Below are 23714 nucleotides of genomic sequence, written 5' to 3' on the forward strand. Positions count from 1 at the left end.
ATTATGGGTGTGAGTACGCACATGCACGACCCCCCCTGCTCCCTCCATTTTGTGGGGTGGATAGAATTATGGGTGTGGGCAGCACGTGCGTGACCCCTCCCATGCTCCCCCCATTTTTGGCACGTGATGGCAAAAAAGTTAGCCATCACTGACCTATAAGGTCCCTTCCAACTCTGTTAATCTGAATTGAGTCAAGAATGGGTGACATAGAGGAGGGAATGACCACTTTATCAAAGCTGTCTTCTCCCGGGTGTGCAAACACTCCTTAAGAAAATACACAGACACAAATGCTTTCAACACCACAATTTATTGTCATTATGATTTAGTGAAAATGGAATGTTTAGAGAAAAACCACCTTCCCCTCAGCTGCTAGTAGCCCCAAACACAGCATTTCAACCTTCTCAGGACTGCTCCTCCATATTTTAAATTACTACCAAGCTCTCAAGAATGCTTAACCCCAAACCTCTGTTACTCTTACTACCGAAGCTCCAACCTCCTTCTCACTTTTATACATCCTGAAAGAGAAAGGAAGAAGGCTATAATCTGACTACATGGAAAGAAAACTGTTGTCAAGTGATAATGGCACAGTGTTACACTCCTTCGTGGTGCTGAATACTACAAGGTCATTGGCCATTCGCATCTCTCCTTCAGGATAGGTACATACGTTCGGGGTTGCGCATCCTTGGAAGAAACCCTCCTCTTTGAAAGCTCCAACTGTGGAGGAAAAAAAAGGAAGAATAAGAATCTCAGGAGACGTTATTGCGAGGATATTATAAAACAAAGATAGTTTTCCTCTTGACAAACTCCTGAGCGTAGCCACTCTTTGGGAAAATCCTTTGTACATGCTGCCTGTCACACCCCCTTGCCACGCCCACCATGGCCACGCCCACCCAGCCGGTCATTAGGGCAGAGAACTGGGTGTTAAATTCTTTGATTCCCATCACTGTAATTAGACCTTTAACTTCAGCAGCTCGGCAATGGATGCTCTTTCGATGTTTTTGAGCCATCCTGCAGTCAGTCTGCTTCTCCCTCTCCCAAATTTTTAATCTCCTCCCCCAACTTTACCTCAGCAGACTAAAAGCACTGTTATTAACATCAGCTGCCTGCAATTACTGCAAGTTCAAATCTCACCAGGCTCAAGGTTGACTCAGCCTTCCATCCTTTCTAAAGTAGGTAAAATGAGGACCCAGATTGTGGGGGCAATAAGCTGACTTTGTATAAATATACAAAAGTATGAAGGCTATTGCTTAACGCATTGTAAGCCGCCCTGAGTCTCCGGAGAAGGGTGGCATATAAATCAAATTAAAAAAAAAACTTTTCGGGTTTTAATTATTTATTTTTGGTTACCTGGATTTTCTTCTTCTCTTTCTATCGTTTCTCTGATTTAGGGGGGAAAAAACAAAACAAAAAGATTGCACTCACATGTATTGATGGTCAAATTCATGTTGACACAACGCGTCTCTTGGCCAAGGCAGAGGATTGGCTGAGTTGGCTGGTGGGAATCTCTGTGTGTTGTGTACGATCCAAAACATACCAATCCATTGGGTTTGAGTTCATCACGGAATGGCACTGTAGGAATCAACCCAAGGTTAGCAAACTTTTTCATGGCCACCGTCCCATATTAAATCCCAAGTCCTTTTGCATTCTGGCTTCTAGGATTCCCAACCAGGACAGGATTTGTAATCTTGAATCCAAGAGTCTGAAGGTAGAGCTGAACTAGGAATGAGGATGGCACCTCATTCCATCTGCTCAATCACAAATCCACCCTGACGCATGTTCTGAAGCTCCCCTTCAGAATAGATGTTTCCCCCCCTCCTCTTGACCCCTTATGAGCCCTTTTGAGAGAATAGTCTGTAGGGCTCACTTCCCCTTAGGACAATCCTAGCTCTGATTGGCAACTTCAGCAATTGAAGCCAGGGGTGGGTTTCAAAAATCGTCACTACCGGTTGTGGGTGCGTGTGAGCTCACACACACGCATGATGCTTCTGCACATGTGCAGAAGCATCTGGGTGGGTGGGCGGAGCCTCCTGCCGCGGCTGCTAACAGTTCACCCAAACCGGGGAGAACCAGTAACAACTCACCATTGTTTGAAGCTCTTCTTTCTCCTCCAGTGGTTGACTGCAACTCTAGGCAGCCATTTTAACCTGGGTTGCTTCACTGCCATGTTCTCCACTGACACATAGCTGCTGTTTTTATCTTATACAGGTAGTCCTCGACTTACCACGGTTCATTTAGTGACCGTTTGAAGTTACAACGGCCCTGAAAAAAGTGACCTCTGACCATTTTTCACCCCTTATGACCACGGCGGTATCCTCATGGTTGCATGATTTTCATTCGGATGCTTGGCAACTGACTCACTTTTATGACAGTTGCTGTGTCCTGGGGTCGTGTGGTCCCCTTTTGCAACCTTTTGACAAGCAAAGTCAATGGGGAAGGCCAGATTCACTTAACAGCCGTGTTACTAATTCAACAACTGCAGTGATTCACTTAGCAAATGTGGTAACATAAGTCGTAAAATGGGGCAAAGATCATGTAACAAATTTCTCACTTAACAATGTAAATTTGGGGCTCAATTGTGGCTGCAAATTGAGGACTACCTGTGGTTGACCCAACAATGGCTCACTCAACTAATGAACTTTCATTAAGTCATCATTTTTAAAGAAGAGTTTGGATAACCATTTGTCTGAAATGGTATAGGGCAGTGATGGCTAACCTTTTTGCCATTGTGTGCCAGGAGGGTGCCGGGGGAGGATTACTCATGCATGCCCATACCCATAATTCTATGTGCCCAGCCCTGCGCATGTGCGTGCAACCCCCCTCCTCCCCGCCACTGTTCCCAGCCTCCAGGGCCTCACTAGGAGTCTCTGGAGGCTGGGGAACAGCAAACAAGTCACTTCCTGTCCCACAGGGAGTTGGGAAATGGGCTGTTTCAGGCCTCGGGAAGGCCTCTGAAGGAGTGGGGAAGGCTGTTTTCGCCCTCCCCAGATTCATAGAGAGGATCTGGAGCCAAGTGAGAAAGAAAAACGGGTCTTCCCCACCCCCCCAGGTCTTCCGGAGGCAGGAAACAGCGTGTTTCCTTACTTCTGGTGGGTCCTGAAGGCCCAAAAATCAGCTGGGTGGTGCACGTATGCGCACCAAGGCTGAGCTGCATGTCCACTGATATGGCTATGCTTGCCACATGTGGCACGCGTGCCATAGGTTCGCCATCACGGGTATTGAGTTTCCTGCTTGAGCAGGGGATTGGCCTAGAAGACCTCCAAGGTCCCTCCCAACTCTGTTATTCTGTTATTCCTCACCCTCTCACTCCCTGAAGCTAGCTGCTCCATTGAGACTTTACATCTCTTTGGAGGCATGTATGTTGGTGCTGTTGCTTTCTCCTTAAAAGGTAAAGGTAAAGATTCCCCTTGCACATATGTGCTAGTCGTTCCTGACTCTAGGGGGCTCATCTCTGTTTGAAAGCCGAAGAGCCAGTGCTGTCCAAAGACGTCTCCGTGGTCATATGGCTGGCATGACTAAACACCAAAGGCGCACGGAGCACTGTTCCCTTCCCACCAAAGGTGGGTCCCTATTTTTCTAGTTGCATTTTTTTTTACGTGCTTTCAAACTGCTAGGTTGGCAGAAGCTGGGACAAGTAACGGGAGCTCCCCCCGTTACGCAGCACTAGGGATTTGAACCGCTGAACTGCCAACCTTTCGATCAACAAGCTCAGCGTCTTAGCCACTGAGCCACCGCATCTCCTTGCTTTCTCCTTAAACTGGGTCAAATTTGCTCTCCCGGCTTTCTCACTCCCTGCCCACAGTACTGCCAAATTTAAGGCTATGCAAAGAAACATTGAGTTGAGTTACTTACACAGAAGAGGCAGGTTATTGCAACCGTCTGACTGGCAACAGAAAAATTTTACTTGAGCATATTTTCCCTGTGCGGAGGTGATACTGTAAAAGCCATCAGTACATTCCTCAGCCCTTGCACAAGACTTAGCCGTGTATCTGAGTGAAGGAGTGGCTGTGTAACAGAGAGGAAATGCTGGGATTTAGAAAAAACAAAACAAAATAAAGCAATGTTTAAAAAGCACCCTGCTCGATTAAATATTTTATTCGAATTCCCTTGTATTAATAGATGTTGACTGGTCGAGAAGATGATATGGTTTTCCTTAATAGGAGAAAGAGCACAGAAGCAGGCATTTCAAGGCACAAAATTACCCCATTGGAGATGGTTTCCTCCATTTATTTCAGGGAAGGAGGAAGAATTAATTTTGACAGGTGAACTTCTAGAAACTATTCTGCACAGTTAAATGAACACTGCATCCCTTTCGTTCTCTTACCACTTTTCTCCCTGTGTTTTCCATGTACGACAGAGCAACAGAAAACAATATTTTTTGCCAACAGAACATTTCTAGTAAATATAACCCACTGAAATTGGCAGAATACATTGAAGTCAATGGTGAAATCCACCTTCAAGGAAACTGATCTATTCCTTGATGCTTGAGATACTGAGTGATGGTAATATGGACTTGTCAGCTAAACTGAAAAGACATTTCACTCACTCAGACAAATAAAGGAACTCAAGGAAAGGCAATGTGTTTGGTCTGGATCACACTCTGTCAATGCCATGTCCTCGTTTCTACATTCTCCTCTAGTGGCCAAACAGGTCTGGCATTTTAGCGATGTGACTGCAGAGGAGAGAAGCAAAATGGTTATACATGTAGTGAGCCAACCAAGTTATGCAACAGTTATTTAAAACCCCTTTTTAGACTTCCAAATTAACTACCCTGTTTCTCCCAAAATAAGACATCCCCTGATAATAAGCCCAATTGGGTTTTTGAGTGCATGGCAATAAGACTAAGTGCTTATTTCAGGGTTCAGAAAAAAAAAAAAAAAAAGACAGGGTCTTATTTTCAGGAAACACGGTAGACGAGACAAGAACAGTTTTTCCCCGAACACCATCACTCTGCTAAACAAATAATTCCCTCAACACTGCCAAACTATTCACTAAGTCTGCACTACTATTAATCTTCTCATAGTTCCCACCACCCATCTCCTTCCACTTATGACTATATGACTGTAACTTTGTTGCTGGTATCCTTACGATTTATATTGATATTGTTTCCTGATTGCTTATTTGTAACCTATGACTATCATTAAGTGTTGTACCTTATGATTCGTGATGAACGTATCATTTCTTTTATGTACAATAAGAGCGTATGCACCAAGACAAATTCCTTGTGTGTCCAATCACACTTGGCCAATAAAGAATTCTATTCTATTCTATTCTATTCTGTTCTGTTCTGATCTGTTCTGTTCTGTTCTGTTCTGTACTGTTCTGTTCTGTTCTGTTCATAACATTTTTTTCTAGGTGTGTCTCCTAAAACATTTCTACCAAACATTTGAATCTTAGAAGGTTAGAGATTGAAAAATAAGGGTATCAGAAATTAGCTCAGCTTTTAAATAGGAAAGATGATCTTTCATTCAGTTCTTCAGATGAGATTCTCTCCCAAACCCTTCTTTTTATTATTGATTGAGATCGGCCTTCTAAACACGCTGAATGGGTGCCAGCATATTAAGAACCAATACAGAGTATCCTGAGACTATGAGGAAGGGTTAGGTAGGTTTATAATCTATGACATTCGTTTTAGTGTTTTGGTTGAAAACATTGAATTAGGAGCTGGTGCTGTGTCCAACTCTGACCTCAGTTAATTCGTGCCTTAGCTCTGACCCTGTTTTCCCCTCCCTCCAAGGTGTGTCATCAGTCACATTCCCCAACAAAGCAATTTTGTGGGTTGTAGAAGTCCCTCCCTCCGGCCACTGTGGGTCTCCATGGAGATGGCCTTGACATTTGCTGGCTGGAATGGGCTTTGTTCCTCGCTGTAGCTGTGAGGCTCGATTCCCTATCCCCCTGCCTATGGCAACTCGAAAGCAGGTCAGGAATGCTTGGTGAGTTGACACAGAGAGATGAAGATGTCTGTCTATCCATGTGTCTTTATCCATGTAAGAAACCTCCCTTTACCAACTCTCTAGAATCTCAATGTTGAATAGCAATACTCACCACCTGTCAATAAGACCGAGGAGATGAGGCAGAAGAAGACAACAAGAGCAGCAGCCATGGTATCTGAAGAGTGACTCCAGTGTTGTCCTGAAGCCAACAAGTGAATGCACTGAATTTTATAGTTATTGGAGCGTGGCTCCCCTGTAGGATGTTTTGGAGCAATTCCCTCCGGTGGGTGGAATGGAAGACATGAGTGATCACCAAATCCCACACAAAGTAGAGTAATAAGAACTTGCCCAGTGAAATGGCGAAAGCGGCAACGTCAATGGAGAACAATCAAGTTGATTGAGGTTTGTTGGGATCATGAAGTAACTCGGTGGGTTCTTTAAGTTAAGCAAGAATTGATTCTAATCATAAGTAGGGGATTGAAGGAGGGGTGAAATCCAGCAGGTTCTGACAGGTTCTGGCGAACCAGACGCAGAAAATTTGAACAGTTTGGAGAACCGGTAGCGGAAATTTTGAGTAGTTCGGAGAACTGGCAAGTACCACCTCTGGCTGGTCCCAGACTGGGATGGGAATGGAGATTTTGCGGTATCCTTCCCCTGCCATGCCCACCAAGCCACATCACACCCACCAAGCCGGTAGTAAAAAAAATTGGATTTCTCACCACTGCACTGAAGAGGAAATATCTGCCTTCTCTTTTATTTTTATTTTTATATTTCGGAAAGGAGAGCAAGAGGAAGCTTGCTACAGTAATGTGCCAACATGTCTAACATGGGTCAGTGGTGATGATGAAGGATAGCATTTTGTTTTTATTCATTGAGAAACAGCAAAGTACCACAAGCACTACTCGACTATTCAATGGAGGGCTTGGCCAACACAGCTCCTTTTATTGGAAGAGAAAGAAGGAGATTTCTGTGGGATGTTGGACTTTATCAGGGATGGAGATTAAATTTGCATGGTGTTTTTGCAATGGTTTAATGAGGATTTGTGTGGGTCAGTAATAGATGTATTCCTAAAGGAAATCAACCTACTACCACCAATAGCCTCCCACCGGCCGGTACGCTCCCATAGAGAGGGGCTCCTCCGGGTGCCGTCAGCCAAACAATGCCGACTGGCGGCCCCCAGGGGGAGAGCCTTCTCTGTGGGGGCACCTACTATCTGGAACGAGCTCCCCCCAGAGATACTTAGGATCCCGGATCTGCGCACCTTCCGCCGCGCCTTAAAGACCTTACTATTTCACCAGGCTGGCCTGGCCTAATTTTCCCCCTCTTTTATAAAAGATTTTTAAAATTTTAAATATCTTTTAGTATTTATATATTCAATTTTAAATTGGTTTTAAAAGTGTGGGGTTTTAAATTTGTCGTGGCCAAAATTATTTAATTTGATTTTATTCTATTTTTTAAATTTTGTATTGTATGTGTTTTTATTGTTTGGCTGTGCACCGCCCTGAGTCCTTCGGGAGTAGGGCGGTATAGAAATCTAATAAATAAAAAAATAAATAAAATAACTCTATCCTTGGAAGGACAGATACTGAAGCTGAAGCTGAAGCCACCAAATGAGAAGAGAGGACACATTAGAAAAGACCCTGATGTTGGGAAAGACTGAAGGCAAAAGAAGGAGGTGGCAGAGGATGAGATGGTTAGATATTGTTATCAATGTAGTGAGAATGAGTTTGGGCAGACGCTTGGAGACTGTGGAGGGTGGGCAGGCCTGGCGTGGCTGTGCTCCATGGGGTCATGAAGAGTCAGACACGACTTAGTGACTGAACAACAACAATAACAACAACAACAACAAGTAGATGAAGACTGAATGTGCAAAGACCGGCACTCATATGGCAAATTAGCAGATATGGGAGGAAACAAGACTTCTGAATTGTGAATGATTGGGCGGAAATTGTGTCAGGCTTTCTTGGTAGATCAGATAGGAACACAATTAGATGACCTAATTCTACCTTATTGTAAAGCTCAGTGGTGGTTTCAAATTTTTTTACTACCGGTTCTGTAGGTGTGGCTTGGTGGGTGTGGCATGGCTTGGTGGGCGTGGCAGGGAAAGGATACTATAAAATCTCCATTCCCTCCCCACTCCAGGGGAAGGATACTGCAAAATCTCCATTCCCTCCCAACTCCAGGGGAAGGATACTGCAAAATCCCCATTCCCTCCCCTCTCCAGGGGAAGGATACTGCAAAATCCCCATTTCCTCCCGATCAGCTGGGACTCGGGAGGCAGAGCATAGATGGGGGTGGGGCCAGTCAGAGGTGGTATTTGCTGGCTCTCCGAACTACTCGCTACCGCTTCTCTGAACTACTCAAAATTTCCGCTACCAGTTCTCCAGAACTGGTCAGAATCTGCTGAAACCCACCTCTGGTAAAGCTACATTACCAGAATCTGGCAGGTCTGAAAAAACAATTCTTCCCATCCTTTTTATACCCCAAGAGACTTGGGATCAGTGGTGAGATTCAGCCATTTCGCACCACTTCGGGGGAACCGGTTGTTAACTTTTTGAGCAGTTTGGTGAACTGGTTGTTGGAAGAAATCATTAGGGCAGAGAACCGGTTGTTAAATTATTTGAATCCCACCACTGCTTGGGATTGTCTCTTCTGACTTTCTTGTCTCGTCCACTATCTATTTGCAGACTATGCTGTGTCTTATCTGACCAATCCCTTGGTAGAATCTCTTCAACCAGTCTCCCTTTCCCATACAAATTACAAGAAGACATTTTAACAAACACTACACAAAAAGGTGATGGAATGTGCACCTGTAGGAGCAGTGGGAGAGTCTTTTGGCAACACAAAGCTTTCCCACAAAGAAGTCCAGTTTAAGAAACCGTGCAATCCCAAGCTGGATGAGGAGGAGGTTCATGGTAGTCACACCCTAGAATCTGTCAAGATGTAGGTAAGAAATTTACAACTTTAGTTTGGTAAGATTCTGTCAATTAGGTGTAAATAAATAAAGAGTCAGACTTGCTTGGGTCTTGTTATCTCGTCCCTGCCTTGGGCTTGTATGGACATGTCTTCTCATGCCTAGCAATATACAAAGAGCCCTCCTTATTGTTGTCACTCTCCTTACTTGGTCCTGAATCTCTAGGGAGAAAAAAACCCAATATTCGCATTAGCACACAGATAGTGCAGAGAGCATTGATGCAGGCAGTTCTTGGTAGCCCAAGAATGGGCCATGTTACACCACTGCACCTGGAAGGGATCTTGGAGGTTGTTCCATTGGTTCATTGTCCTCAGTGTCAGGAAGTTTCTCCTTAATTCCAGGTTGCTTCTCTCCTTGATTGATTTCCACCCATTGTTTCTTGTCCTGCCTTCAGGTACTCTGGAAAATAAGTTGACCCCTTGTTCTTTCTGGAAGCCCCCAAATATTGAAATACTGCTATCATGTCACCCTTAGTCCTTCTTTTCTCTAGACTAGCCATACCCTAGCCATACTAGCCATAGATTCGCCATACTGCTTGGCATCCGGCATACCTAATCCAAACTCCCATGGCATTAGACATAGAAGCTCTTCCCAACATTTATGAAGAACTCCTAGATATCTTAGACCCATTACCTTTGGGGAGAAAGATGTGACTGTCACATATAAATACCTGACCTCATGCCCATGCCAGGGGGCAGGGAGCTGATGAGATTAACTCCCAGGGTCCACCCTTACCCATTGACCCCTCCTTACCTTAGCTCCGCCCCACAGGTACTTAAGGTCCAGCCATGCGGTCCAGAGCCAGTTCCAGTCCAACATCTGTAAGGAAGAGACATGTTATGAATAAAGACCTTTAAGTAAATGAATACTCGTGTGATGGAGTTATTGGGCTTGATCCTTGAACACTTTTTAACAGTGACAAAAGAAAATGGTAGGTAGGAGGTATTCCAAAAGAAAAGGTTTTGGCAGCTGCAACACACTGCTGGCTCATATTTAAGAGATTGTCCACTAGGACACTAAGATCCCTCTCACAGTTACTATATTACAACTCTCTTGTAATATGACCAGAAAGAATGGCAGGAGACTGCCATAAAGAACAGGGAGTCAAGCTATTCTCCAAAGCAACTGAAGGCAGGACAAGAAGCAATGGATGTTAAGGCTTTTTGGATAAAAATCTGGTGGGTCATGCAGAATGTCTTGAAGAAAAAAATTCAATTCTCTCCACAATTGTTTTTCTTGGGTATAGTTAAGGGTTTTACATTGGGTGAAACAAAATTGATATTGTATATGAGAACAGCAGCAAGATTGTTGATAGGTAAATACTGGAAAAACGAAGCTTTGCCCACTATTGAGGAATGGACTTTGAAGATGGCCAGTTTTGCAGAAATGGCGAAGATTTCAGCATACTTAAAAGATTGTTCACAAGAGACTTATGAATGGGAATGGAAAAAGTGGATAGAATATGTTCAGAACAAATATCAAACTAGGAAGTATCAAATAGCTTTTATTTGAAGATAATGTATTAGAAATATTTTAATGTAATGAAGATAAAAAGAAAAATTATAAGGGGGAGGGAGGTGTTCAAGTTTTATACAAGTTTTATATTAAGGGTTTATTTTTTACCTGATATGAGTATATTGTGTGGAAGTCTGGGGGGAGGGGAGGGTTAGGGACGGTTAGGGAGGTTGGGAAGTTTGGGGTGGGTGGTGGTGGGGGAAAAAGGGTGAAAATGTAATTGTAAAACTTTTGCAATAAAAAAAAAAGAAGAAGCAATGGATGGAAACTAATCTATGATTAGTTTGCCTGATCTCTCCTACCCACTAAGCCACTGAGAAGCAAATCCTTCTTATCTTGGTCTCTCGTTTTTGTCAGAGTTGGTTTATTCAATTTGAAGACTTTTTTATTGTTGTTGCTGTTTCCACGTTTTTAAAAATGAGCTTTAGGCCAATCAGACCTGTTTTATCTCTATCTCTATCTCTATCTCTATCTCTATCTCTATCTCTATATCTCTATCTCTATCTCTATCTCTATCTCTATCTCTATCTCTATCTCTCTGAATATCTATCTATCTATCTATCTATCTATCTATCTATCTATCTAGAGGGAGGGAGGGAGGGAGGGAGTTTTGTTAGATAAGAATGAGTGGGTTAGGATGGCAAAATTTAATGACCTAATTTGTAATATTGTTTACTGCATGTTAATATTTGTTGAATAGGATGGCATTAATTAATGGTAAGTTTTGTTTGTACGAGTTAATGTGGTTGGGCTTAGGCAGTAATAAAGATGAGTTTGACCTTGAAAGGTATATGTGTTGTAAAAGTTACTGTACTTTTACTATAAGACGCACTTTTTCTCCCCCTAAAAGTGGGTGAAAATTGCGGTGCATCTTATACACCAAATGTTGACGAAGCCCCGCCTACCCACCAGCCCCCACCCTTCCGCTATTTTCGGCCTCCACGCATCGCATTTCTAGCCTCCACATGTTGGATTTTTGGCTGTTTCCAGGCAGCGGGGATCGGCAGCGGTGAATGGGCCACACTGAACGGTGGCAGCGAACAGACGGCGGTGAACATGCCGTGTCGAATGGGCTGTGCTGAACGGACCATGGCCGCAGCGAACAGGCCACAACAAATGGGCCGCAGCGAATGGGTGGTGGCGAATGGGCAAAGGCCCTCCAAAGTCCCTTCCAGACAGTGGTGAAATTCAAATTTTTTTACTACCTGTTCTGTGTGCGTGGCTTGGTGGGCGTGGTGTGGCATGGTATGCGTGGCTTGGTGGGTGGGCAGGGGAAGGATACTGCAAAATCTCCATTTCCACCCCACTCCAGGGAAGGATACTACAAAACCTCCCTTCCCACCCCACTCTGGGACCAGCCAGAGGTGGTATTTGCCGGTTCGCTGAACTACTCAAAATTTCCACTACCAGTTCTCCAGAACCTGTCAGAATCTGCTGGATTTCACCCCTGCTTCCAGCCCTATGCTTCATTCTTGTCTGCATCATATACCCATTTATATGAAAATAGATCCCATTGATTTAGCAATATTTACTTCTGAACACAGTTTGCTAATTTGTTTTTGGAAAAAAATAATAATTGCCAGACACATTTATTTTGAGTTGGGTTTTTTTTTAAATGGAATAAGCAATGAAAGATGGCCGGCATTGTCTTATAAGAGGCATTCCATTACACTGTCACACATGCACACAAGAGTGCCCCTTAGATGGGAATCATACATCATCAGGAAAAAAAAACCTACATGTCAATATATATTTTTGTTCTTCAGTATGATGATTGCAGCCTTACCTCAATCATTGGAAGCTTAATTATTTAAACCAATTAATCTACTCCAATCTTAACCAAGACTTTTCAAACCACTATGTGAAAAGCTCATGAAACGAAACTGTATCTATATCATTGGGATGCTTTTACTTGCGTGACATCCTTAACACCAATATTCCTTTCTATTCTTATTTAAGATATGCATTAATTAGATAAATTAAAATCTCTTTTGACTGAACAAAGAGAAAAGAGAGAGAGACAGAGACGCAGAGAAAGAGACTCAAACCAGCAATTGAGAGACACATGGGCACCAGCAATTGCTGAAGTCATGGAGCTTTGTTTTTGAATATTTTGAATATTTTTAGTATTTTGAACTGCAGGGAAGATTATTGTATGCACGAAGATGGAAGGATTCATCACTGCCTACAATGGAGGAACAGTTGCTGAAGATGATGGAATTTGCTGAAAAGGCCAAATTGTCTTCTTTCATCAGAGGAAAGACAATATCAATGTCTATATCTATATTCATATATTATAATTGCTTAAATATCTGTTTTTTCATTAAGCAGAAAAACTATAGTTATGATTCATGGGTTTGATAATTAAACGGAACAGGTCATGTTGCTGTTTTAGAGAATTCCCAACTAGAAAAAAGCCCATGGAGGCAAACCTAGATGGTGCGGAAAGAGGAAGAGAAGAAATGCCAAGAAGGATGCAACTCCGTGACATCTGGGATACTCGACCTGAACTTGCAGGCCACTAGACTCAGAAACCTGCCCAACATTTATGATGTGCTCCGAGATATCTTCCGAAACTCAGAATAACAGAATAACAGAGTTGGAAGGGTTACTGGATGTCTTCTAGTCCAACCTTATACCATTCAAAACAACTGTCCACTTTCTTCTTTAAAACCTCGTGTTCGATCACCCACAACTTTTGGAGGCAGGTCATACCACAGATTAATTGTTCTCCCTATCGGGAAGTTTCTCCTGAGTTCTAGGTTGCTTCTCTCCTTGATTAGTTTCCACCCATTGCTTCTTGTCCTGCCCTCAGGTGCTTTGGAGAATAGCTTGACTCCCTCTTCTTTGGGGCAGCCCCTGAGATATTGGAACACTGCTATCATGTCTCCCCTTCGTCTTTCTTTTCACTAGACTAGACATACCCAATTCTTGCAACAATATGTTTTAGCCTCTAGTCCCCTAATCGTCTTTGTTGCTCTTCTCTGCACTCTTTCTAGAGTCTCGGTGTCTTTTTTCTATCGCAGCAACTGAAACTGGATGCACTGACTATTCTATGTGTGATCCTAACAAGGCATTATAAAGCAGTACTACCACTTCATGTGATCTTGATTCTATCCCTCTGTTATTGCAGCCTTGGACTGCATTGGCTTTTTTTGGCAGCTGCAGCACTCTGCTGGCTCATATTTAAGTGGTCGTCCCACTAGGACACTAAGATCCCTCTCCCACTTACTACATGACAGCTCTCTTACAATGTGACAAGAGAGAACGCTAGGAAGTATCCCAAAAGAAAAGTGGCGAAGGGCATAGCTGCCACAGAGAGGAGGGGGTCAAGCTATTTTCCAAAGCACCTGAAGGCCAGTCAAGGAATAATGGATGGAAACTGACCAAGGAGAGATTCAACCTAGAAATGAGGAGGAACTTTCTGACAGTGAGAACAATCAACCAGTGGAACAGAAGTTGCCTTTGGAAGTTGTGGGAGCCTCATCACTTGAGGCTTTCAAGAAAAGATTGGACTGCCATTTGTCAGGAATGGTGTAGGGTCTTCTGCTTGAGTGGGGGGTTGGACTAGATGACCTATAACCATGATGGCGAACCTATGGCACGCGTGCCACAGATGGGACGCGGAGCCATATCGGTGGACACGCAAGCTCAGCTCTGGCACGCATGCGTGCACTGGCCATCTGATTTTCAGGCCTTCTGGGCCCATCGGAAGTTGGCAAAAGGGCCATTTCCGACCTCCGGAGGGCCTCTGGGGGATAGGGTGTTGGGAAGGTCGTTTTCACCCTCCCCAGGCTCCTAGAAAGTCTCTGGAGCCTGGGGAGGGCAAAAAAACAGGCCTACCAGGCCCACTGTGCCATCGAGTGCCAAAAGCAGGATGGTGGTGGTGGTGGTGGTGGTGGTGGTCCGGGGGGGTTTGTGTGTATAGAATTATGGGTGTGGGCACGCACGTGCGTGACCCCCCCGTGCTCCCCCCATTTTTGGCACGTGATGGCAAAAAAGTTAGCCATCACTGACCTATAAGGTCCCTTCCAACTCTGTTAATCTGAACCGAGTCAAGAATGGGTGACATAGAGGAGGGAATGACCACTTTATCAAAGCTGTCTTCTCCTGGGTGTCCAAACACTCCTTAAGAAAATACACAGACACAAATGCTTTCAACACCACAATTTATTGTCATTATGATTTAGTGAAAATGGAATGTTTAGAGAAAAACCACCTTCCCCTCAGCTGCTAGGAGCCCCAAACACAGCATTTCAACCCTCTCAGGACTGCTCCTCCATATTTTAAATTACTACCAAGCTCTCAAGAATGCTTAACCCCAAACCTCTGTTACTCTTACTACCGAAGCTCCAACCTCCTTCTCACTTTTATACATCCTGAAAGACAAAGGAAGAAGGCTATAATCTGACTACATGGAAAGAAAACTGTTGTCAAGTGATAATGGCACAGTGTTACACTCCTTCCTGAGGCTGACTACTACAAGGTCATTGGCCCTTCGCACCTCTCCTTCAGGATAGGTACATACGTTTGGGGTTGCGCATCCTTGGAACCAACCCTCCTCTTGGATACCTCCAACTGTGGAGGAAAAAAAAGGAAGAATAAGAATCTCTTGAGACGTTATTGCGAGGATATTAGAAAACAAAGATAGTTTTCCTCTTGACAAACTCCTGAGCGTAGCCACTCTTTGGGAAAATCCTTTGTACATGCTGCCTGTCACACCCCCTGGCCACGCCCACCATGGCCACGCCCACCCAGCCGGTCATTAGGGCAGAGAACTGGGTGTTAAATTCTTTGATTCCCATCACTGTAATTAGACCTTTAACTTCAGCAGCTCGGCAATGGATGCTCTTTCGATGTTTTTGAGCCATCCTGCAGTCAGTTTACTCTCCCTCTCCCAAATTTTTAATCTCCTCCCCCAACTTTAGCTCAGCAGACTAAAAGCACTGTTATTAACATCAACTGCCTGCAGTTACTGCAAGTTCAAATCTCACCAGGCTCAAGGTTGACTCAGCCTTCCATCCTTTCTAAGGTAGGTAAAATGAGGACCCAGTTTGTGGGGGCAAAAGCTGACTTTGTATAAATATACAAAAGTATGAAGGCTATTGCTTAACGCATTGTAAGCCGCCCTGAGTCTCCGGAGAAGGGTGGCATAAAAATCAAATTAAAAAAAAAACTTTTCGGGTTTTAATTATTTATTTTTGGTTACCTGGATTTTCTTCTTCTCTTTCTATCGTTTCTCTGATTTAGGGGGGAAAAAACAAAACAAAAAGATTGCACTCACATGTATTGATGGTCAAATTCATGTTGACACAACGCGTCTCTTGGCCAAGGCAGAGGATTGGCTGAGTTGGCTGGTGGGAATCTCTGTGTGTTGTGTATGATCCAAAACATACCAATCCATTGGGTTTGAGTTCATCACGGAATGGCACTGTAGGAATCAACCCAAGGTTAGCAAACTTTTTCATGGCCACCGTCCCATATTAAATCCCAAGTCCTTTCGCATTCTGGCTTCCAGGATTCCCAGCCAGGACAGGTTTTGTGATCCAAGAGTCTGAAGGTAGAGCTGGACTAGGAATGAGGATGGCACCTCATTCCATCTGCTCCATCACAAATCCACCCTGACGCATGTTCTGAAGCTCCCCTTCAGAAAAGATGTTTCCCCCCCCCTCCTCTTGACCCCTTATGAGCCCTTTTGAGAGAATAGTCTGTAGGGCTCACTTCCCCTTAGGACAATCCTAGCTCTGATTGGCAACTTCAGTAATTGAAGCCAGGGGTGGGTTTCAAAAATCGTCACTACCGGTTGTGGGTGCGCATGCGCTCACACACACGCATGATGCTTCTGCACATGTGCAGAAGCATCTGGGTGGGTGGGCGGAGTCTCCTGCTGCCACCGCTAACAGTTCCCCCAAACCGGGGCGAACCAGTAACAACTCACCACTGTTTGAAGCTCTTCTTTCTCCTCTAATGGTTGACTGCAACTCTAGGCAGACATTTTAACCTGGGTTGCTTGACTGTCATGTTCTCCACTGACACATAGCTGCTATTTTTATCTTATACAGGTAGTCCTTGACTTCCACGGTTCATTTAGTGACCGTTCAAAGTTATAACGGCCCTGAAAAAAGTGACCTATGACCATTTTTCACCCCTTATGACCACGGCGGCATCCTCATGGTCGCATGATTTTCATTCAGATGCTTGGCAACTGACTCACTTTTATGACAGTTGCTGTGTCCTGGGGTCGTGTGGTCCCCTTTTGTGACCTTTTGACAAGCAAAGTGAATGGGGAAGGCCAGATTCACTTAACAGCCGTGTTACTAATTCAACAACTGCAGTGATTCACTTAGCAAATGTAGCAAGAGAAGTCGTAAAATGGGGCAAAGATCATGTAACAAAATTCTCACTTAGCAATGTAAATTTGGGGCTCAATTGTGGCCGTAAATTGAGGGCTACCTGTGGTTGACCCAACAATGGCTCACTCAAAAAATGAACTTTCATTAAGTCATCATTTTTAAAGAAGAGATTAGATAACCATTTGTCTGAAATGGTATAGGGCAGTGATGGCTAACCTTTTTGCCATTGTGTGCCAGGAGGGTGGTGGGGAAGGTTCACGCACACATGGCCATACCCATAATTCTATGTGCTCAGCCCTGCGCATGCGCCTGCAACCCCCTCCCCCCTGCTATTGTTCCCAGCCTCCAGGGCTTCACTAGGAGTCTCTGGAGGCTGGAGAACAGCAAAAAAGTCACTTCCTGTCCCACAGGAAGTTGGGAAATGGGCTGTTTCAGGACTCGGGAAGGCCTCTGAAGGAGAGGGGAAGGCTGTTTTCGCCCTCCCCAGATGCATCGAGAGGATCTGGAGCCAGGTGAGAAAGAAAAACTGGTCTTCCCCACCCCCCCAGGTCTTCCGGAGGCAGGAAACAGCGTGTTTCCTTACTTCTGGTGTGCCCTGAAGGCCCCAAAATCAGCTGGGTGGCGCAGGTATGCGTGCCAGAGCTGAGCTGCGTGTCCACTGATATGGCTATGCTTGCCACCTGTGGCACACGTACCATAGGTTCGCCATCACGGGTATTGAGTTTCCTGCTTGAGCAGGGGATTGGCCTAGAAGACCTCCAAGGTCCCTCCCAACTCTGTTATTCTGTTATTCCTCACCCTCTCACTCCCTGAAGCTTGCTGCTCCATTGAGACTTTACATCTCTTTGGAGGCATGTATGTTGGTGCTGTTGCTTTCTCCTTAAAAGGTAAAGATTCCCCTCACACATCTGTGCTAGTCGTTCCTGACTCTAGGGGGCAGTGCTCATCTCTGTTTGAAAGCCGAAGAGCCAGCGCAGTCCAAAGACGTCTCTGTGGTCATATGGCTGGCATGACTAAACACCAAAGGCGCACGGAGCACTGTTCCCTTCTCACCAAAGGTGGTCCCTATTTTTCTACTTGCATTTTTTTTTATGTGCTTTCAAACTGCTAGGTTGGAAGAAGCTGGGACAAGTCACGGGAGCTCCCCCCATTACGCAGCACTAGGGATTTGAACCGCTGAACTGCCAACCTTTCGATCAACAAGCTCAGCGTCTTAGCCACTGAGCCACTGAGCATCTCCTTGCTTTCTCCTTAAACTGGGTCAAATTTGCTCCCCCGGCTTTCTCACTCCCCACCCAGAGTACTGCCAAATTTAAGGCTATACAAAGAAACATTGAGTTGAGTTACTTACACAGAAGAGGCAGGTTATTGCAACCGTCTGACTGGCAACAGAAAGTGTTCGATTGAGAATATTTTCCCTGTGCGGAGGTGAGACTGTAATAGCCATCAATACATTCCTCAGCCCTTGCACAAGACTTAGCCGTGTATCTGAGTGAAGGAGTGGCTGTGAAAGAGAGAGGAAATGCTGGGATTTAGAAGAAAAAAAAAAGAAAAGAAAGGCAATGTTTAAAAAGCACCCTGCTCGATTAAATATTTTATTCAAATTCCCTTGTATTAATAGATGTTGACTGGTCGAGAAGATGATATGGTTTTCCTTAATAGAAGAAAGTGCACAGAAGCAGGCATTTCAAGGCACAAAATTACCCCATTGGAGATGGTTTCCTCCATTTATTTCAGGGAAGGAGGAAGAGTTAATTTTGACAGGTGAACTTCTAGAAACTATTCTGCACAGTTAAATGAACACTGCATCCCTTTCGTTCTCTTACCACTTTTCTCCCTGTGTTTTCCATGTACGACAGAGCAACAGAAAACAATATTTTTTGCCAACAGAACATTTCTAGTAAATATAACCCACTGAAATTGGCAAAATACATTGAAGTCAATGGTGAAATCCACCTTCAAGGAAACTGACCTATTCCTTGATGCTTGAGATACTGAGTGATGGTAATATGGACTTGTCAGCTAAACTGAAAAGGCATTTCACTCACTCAGAGAAATAAAGAAAGTCAAGGAAAGGCAATGTGTTTGGTCTGGTTCACACTCCGTCAATGCCATGTCCTCGTTTCTACATTCTCCTCCAGTGGCCAAACAGGTCTGGCATTTTAGCGATGTGACTGCAGAGGAGAGAAGCAAAATGGTTATACATGTAGTGAGCCAACCAAGTTATGCAACAGTTATTTAAAACCCCTTTTTTGATTTCCAAATTAACTACCCTGTTTCCCCCAAAATAAGACATCCCCTGATAATAAGCCCAATTGGGTTTTTGAGTGCATGGCAATAAGACTAAGTGCTTATTTCAGGGTTCAAAAAAAATATATGAGACAGGGTCTTATTTTCAGGAAACACGGTAGACACAAGAACAGTTTTTCCCTGAACACCATCACTCTGCTAAACAAATAATTCCCTCAACACTGTCAAACTATTCACTAAGTCTGCACTACTATTAATCTTCTCATCGTTCCCACCACCCATCTCCTTCCACTTATGACTATATGACTGTAACTTTGTTGCTGGTATCCTTACGATTTATATTGATATTGTTTCCTGATTGCTTATTTGTAACCTATGACTATCATTAAGTGTTGTACCTTATGATTTGTGATGAACGTATCATATCTTTTATGTACAATAAGAGCATATGCACCAAGACAAATTTCTTGTGTTCCAATCACACTTGGCCAATAAAGAATTCTATTCTGTTCTGTACTGTTCTGTTCATAACATTTTTTTCTAGGTGTGTCTCCTAAAACATTTCTACCAAATGTTTGAATCTTAGAAGGTTAGAAATTGAAAAATAAGGATATCAGAAATTAGCTCAGCTTTTAAATAGGAAACATGATCTTTCATTCAGTTCTTCAGATGAGATTCTCTCCCAAACCCTTCTTTTTATTATTGATTGAGATCGGGCTTCTAAACATGCTGAATGGGTGCCAGCATATTAAGAACCAATACAGAGTATCCTAAGACTATGAGGAAGGGTTAGGTAGGTTTATAATCTATGACATTCAATTTAATGTTTTGGTTGAAAACATTGAATTAGGAGCTGGTGCTGTGTCCCGCCGCCGGCCAGCAGAGCGGGTGGCAGACTCAGACAGTGAGGAGGTTGGGGAGGAACATAAGCCAGTCCTGGGGTCTGCGGAAGGCTCTGATGAATGCTCTGCATCAGAGGCAGAGATGGGGCCAGGGCCGTCTGAGAATTGTCAGCTGCCTTCGGAGTTGGATATCAGTGGGGCAGAAGAAGAGCTGGAGCCTGTTCCCGATGTGCGCATGCACAGAGCTGCCAGCGCAGACCAAGTGAAGCCAACTCTGACCTCACTTAATTCGTGCCTTAGCTCTGACCCTGTTTTCCCCTCCCTCCAAGGTGTGTCATCAGTCACATTCCCCAACAAAGCAATTTTGTGGGTTGTAGAAGTCCCTCCCTCCGGCCACTGTGGGTCTCCATGGAGATGGCCTTGACATTTGCTGGCTGGAATGTGCTTTGTTCCTCGCTGTAGCTGCGAGGCTCGATTCCCTATCCCCCTGCCTATGGCAACTCGAAAGCAGGTCAGGAATGCTTGGTGAGTTGACAGAGAGAGATGAAGATGTCTGTCTATCCATGTGTCTTTATCCATGTAAGAAACCTCCCTTTACCAACTCTCTAGAATCTCAATGTTGAATAGCAATACTCACCACCTGTCAATAATACCGAGGAGATGAGGCAGAAGAAGACAACAAGAGCAGCAGCCATGGTATCTGAAGAGTGACTCCAGTGTTGTCCTGAAGCCAACAAGTGAATGCACTGAATTTTATAGTTATTGGAGCGTGGCTCCCCTGTAGGATGTTTTGGAGCAATTCCCTCCGGTGGGTGGAATGGAAGACATGAGTGATCACCAAATCCCACACAAAGTAGAGTAATAAGAACTTGCCCAGTGAAATGGTGAAAGAGGCAACGTCAATGGAGAACAAACAAGTTGATTGAGGTTTGTTGGGATCATGCAGTAACTCGGTGGGTTCTTTAAGTTAAGCAAGAATTGATTCCAATCATAAGTAGGGGATTGAAGGAGGGGTGAAATCCAGCAGGTTCTGACAGGTTCTGGCAAACCAGTCGCAGAAAATTTGAACAGTTCGGAGAACCGGTAGTGGAAATTTTGAGTAGTTCGGAGAACTGGCAAATACCACCTCTGGCTGGTCCCAGACTGGTGTGGGAATGGAGATTTTGCGGTATCCTTCCCCTGCCATGCCCACCAAGCCACATCGCACCCACCAAGCCGGTAGTAAAAAAATTTGGATTTCTCACCACTGCACTGAAGAGGAAATATCTGCCTTCTCTTTTATTTTTATTTTTATATTTCGGAAAGGAGAGCAAGAGGAAGCTTGCTACAGTATGTGCCATCATGTCTAACATGGGTCAGTGGTGATGATGAAGGATAGCATTTTGTTTTTATTCATTGAGAAACAGCAAAGTACCACAACCACTACTCGACTATTCAATGGAGGGCTTGGCCAACACAGCTCCTTTTATTGGAAGAGAAAGAAGGAGATTTCTGTGGGATGTTGGACTTTATCAGGGATGGAGATTAAATTTGCATGGTGTTTTTGCAATGGTTTAATGAGGATTTGTGTGGGTCAGTAATAGATGTATTCCTAAAGGAAATCAACCCTATCCTTGGAAGGACAGATACTGAAGCTGAAGCTGAAGCCACCAAATGAGAAGAGAGGACACATTAGAAAAGACCCTGATGTTGGGAAAGACTGAAGGCAAAAGAAGGAGGTGGCAGAGGATGAGATGGTTAGATATTGTTATCAATGTAGTGAGAATGAGTTTGGGCAGACTCTTGGAGACTGTGGAGGATGGGCAGGCCTGGCGTGGCTGTGCTCCATGGGGTCATGAAGAGTCAGACACGACTTAGTGACTGAACAACAAAAATAACAACAACAACAACAAGTAGATGAAGACTGAATGTGCAAAGACCGGCACTCATATGGCAAATTAGCAGATATGGGAGGAAACAAGACTTCTGAATTGTGAATGTTTTGGGGGAAATTGTGTCAGGCTTTTGTGGTAGATCAGATAGGAACACAATTAGATGAACTAATTCTACCTTATTGTAAAGCTCAGTGGTGAGTTTCAAATTTTTTTACTACCGGTTTTGTAGGTGTGGCTTGCTGGGTGTGGCATGGCTTGATGGGTGTGGCAGGGAAAGGATACTATAAAATCTCCATTCCCTCCCCACTCCAGGGGAAGGATACTGCAAAATCTCCATTCCCTCCCAACTCCAGGGGAAGGATACTGCAAAATCCCCATTTCCTCCTGATCAGCTGGGACTCGGGAGGCAGAGCATAGATGGGGGTGGGGCCAGTCAGAGGTGGTATTTGCTGGTTCTCCGAACTACTCGCTACCGGTTCTCTGAACTACTCAAAATTTCCGCTACCGGTTCTCCAGAACTGGTCAGAATCTGCTGAAACCCACCTCTGGTAAAGCTACATTACCAGAATCTGGCAGGTCTGAAAATACAATTCTTCCCATCCGTTTTAAAACCGCAAGAGCCTTGGGATCAGTGGTGGGATTCAGCCAGTTCGCACCACTTCGGGGGAACCGGTTGTTAACTTTTTGAGCAGTTTGGTGAACTGGTTATTGGAAGAAATCATTAGGGCAGAGAACCGGTTGTTAAATTATTTGAATCCCACCACTGCTTGGGATTGTCTCCTCTGACTTTCTTGTCTCATCCACTATCTATTTGCAGACTATGCTGTGTCTTATCTGACCAATCCCTTGGTAGAATCTCTCCAACCAGTCTCCCTTTCCCATACAAATTACAAGAAGACATTTTAACAAATACTACACAAAAAGGTGATGAAATGTGCACCTGTAGTAGCAGTGGGAGAGGCTTTTGGCAACACAAAGTTTTCCCACAAAGAAGTCCAGTTTAAGAGACCGTGCAATGCCAAGCTGGATGAGGAGCAGGTTCATGGTAGTCACACCCTAGAATCTGTCAAGATGTAGGTAAGAAATTTACAACTTTAGTTTGGTAAGATTCTGTCAATTAAGTGTAAATAAATAAAGAGTCAGACTTGCTTGGGTCTTGTTATCTTGTCCCTGCCTTGGGTTTGTATGGACATGTCTTCTTCTTCTTCTTTTTTTTTAAAATAATCTTTATTTACATTTTACCATTAAAAACAAAAAGAGAACGACATATTATATAAATAACAAACAAAACATACAAAACAACACAACAAGAACCAACAAAGCTAGCATACCTTGATAAACAGTACGTTGATAACCTAGTACGCGGTACTGTATATCTATATTATAATCCGGAGAAGACAGAACATCTTACATATTTTTATAAAACAATTAGGTCTATCCGACCGCACTTTACTTGTATAATATAAGTTTCTCAGTACATATAGTTCCTCTTCTAATTTGGGTTATGTTTTCCTTTTCTCTACCATCTGTAGAATTTTTCCCAAGATAAACATACTTGTTTTTGATATCTATCTTGTAATTTTTTGGTCAATTTATCTGCTTCCGCACATTCTAAAATCTTTTTTATAATAGCTTCCTCTGATGGGATATTTTGATTTTTCCAAAGTTGAGCACATGTCTTCTCATGCCTAGCAATATACAAAGAGCCCTCCTTATTGTTGTCACTCTCCTTACTTGGTCATGAATCTCTAGGGAGAAAAAAACTCAATATTCGCATTAGCACACAGATAGTGCAGAGAGCATTGATGCAGGCAGTTCTTGGTAGCCCAAGAATGGGCCATGTAACACCACTTCACCTGGAAGGGATCTTGGAGGTTGTTCCATTGGTTCATTGTCCTCAGTGTCAGGAAGTTTCTCCTTAATTCCAGGTTGCTTCTCTCCGTGATTGATTTCCACCCATTGTTTCTTGTCCTGCC

At 43.9% G+C, this 23714-nt stretch overlaps 2 protein-coding genes and 1 long non-coding RNA gene across 3 annotated transcripts; 1 reads left to right on the forward strand and 2 right to left on the reverse strand.

Moving 5' to 3' along the window:
* Window positions 1–288: 288 nt before the first annotated feature.
* LOC132709168 (phospholipase A2 inhibitor and Ly6/PLAUR domain-containing protein-like) lies at window positions 289–6153 on the reverse strand. The gene is made up of 5 exons (XM_087876450.1): window positions 6043–6153; window positions 4544–4669; window positions 3850–4002; window positions 1423–1569; window positions 289–714 (listed from the first exon to the last, which is right to left on the reverse strand). Exons 1-5 carry the CDS (start codon window positions 6098–6100, stop codon window positions 548–550), a joined length of 651 nt encoding a protein of 216 aa, XP_087732576.1. The 5' UTR covers window positions 6101–6153; the 3' UTR covers window positions 289–547.
* Window positions 6154–14571: 8418 nt separating this feature from the next.
* LOC148112357 (phospholipase A2 inhibitor and Ly6/PLAUR domain-containing protein-like) lies at window positions 14572–20611 on the reverse strand. The gene is made up of 5 exons (XM_087876451.1): window positions 20502–20611; window positions 18821–18946; window positions 18124–18276; window positions 15704–15850; window positions 14572–14997 (listed from the first exon to the last, which is right to left on the reverse strand). The coding sequence occupies exons 1-5, from the start codon at window positions 20557–20559 to the stop codon at window positions 14831–14833; spliced, it is 651 nt and encodes a 216-aa protein (XP_087732577.1). The 5' UTR covers window positions 20560–20611; the 3' UTR covers window positions 14572–14830.
* On the forward strand, window positions 15862–18216 carry LOC148112358 (uncharacterized). Its single transcript, XR_015729477.1, has 2 exons — window positions 15862–17284; window positions 17884–18216. It is a non-coding gene; the product is annotated as an uncharacterized LOC148112358 (long non-coding RNA).
* Window positions 20612–23714: the final 3103 nt, after the last annotated feature.

Source organism: Pantherophis guttatus, chromosome 10 (assembly GCF_059756535.1).
Source record: "Pantherophis guttatus breed Tessera chromosome 10, ASM5975653v1, whole genome shotgun sequence".
NCBI lineage: Eukaryota > Metazoa > Chordata > Lepidosauria > Squamata > Colubridae > Pantherophis > Pantherophis guttatus.

Bases quoted from the DNA above. Each gene is read 5' to 3' on its own strand.
- LOC132709168 (XM_087876450.1), bottom strand. From the start codon at position 6,100: ATGGCTGCTGCTCTTGTTGTCTTCTTCTGCCTCATCTCCTCGGTCTTA. The intron at 4,003-4,543 runs GTGAGTGAAATG...TCTGTTACACAG, and splicing joins GAGTTCCTTTATTTGTCTGA to CCACTCCTTCACTCAGATAC. The intron at 1,570-3,849 runs GTAAGTAACTCA...TGATTCCTACAG, and splicing joins CAATAACCTGCCTCTTCTGT to TGCCATTCCGTGATGAACTC.
- LOC148112357 (XM_087876451.1), bottom strand. From the start codon at position 20,559: ATGGCTGCTGCTCTTGTTGTCTTCTTCTGCCTCATCTCCTCGGTATTA. The intron at 18,947-20,501 runs GTGAGTATTGCT...TCTCCTCTGCAG, and splicing joins CTCGGTATTATTGACAGGTG to TCACATCGCTAAAATGCCAG. The intron at 18,277-18,820 runs GTGAGTGAAATG...TCTCTTTCACAG, and splicing joins GACTTTCTTTATTTCTCTGA to CCACTCCTTCACTCAGATAC.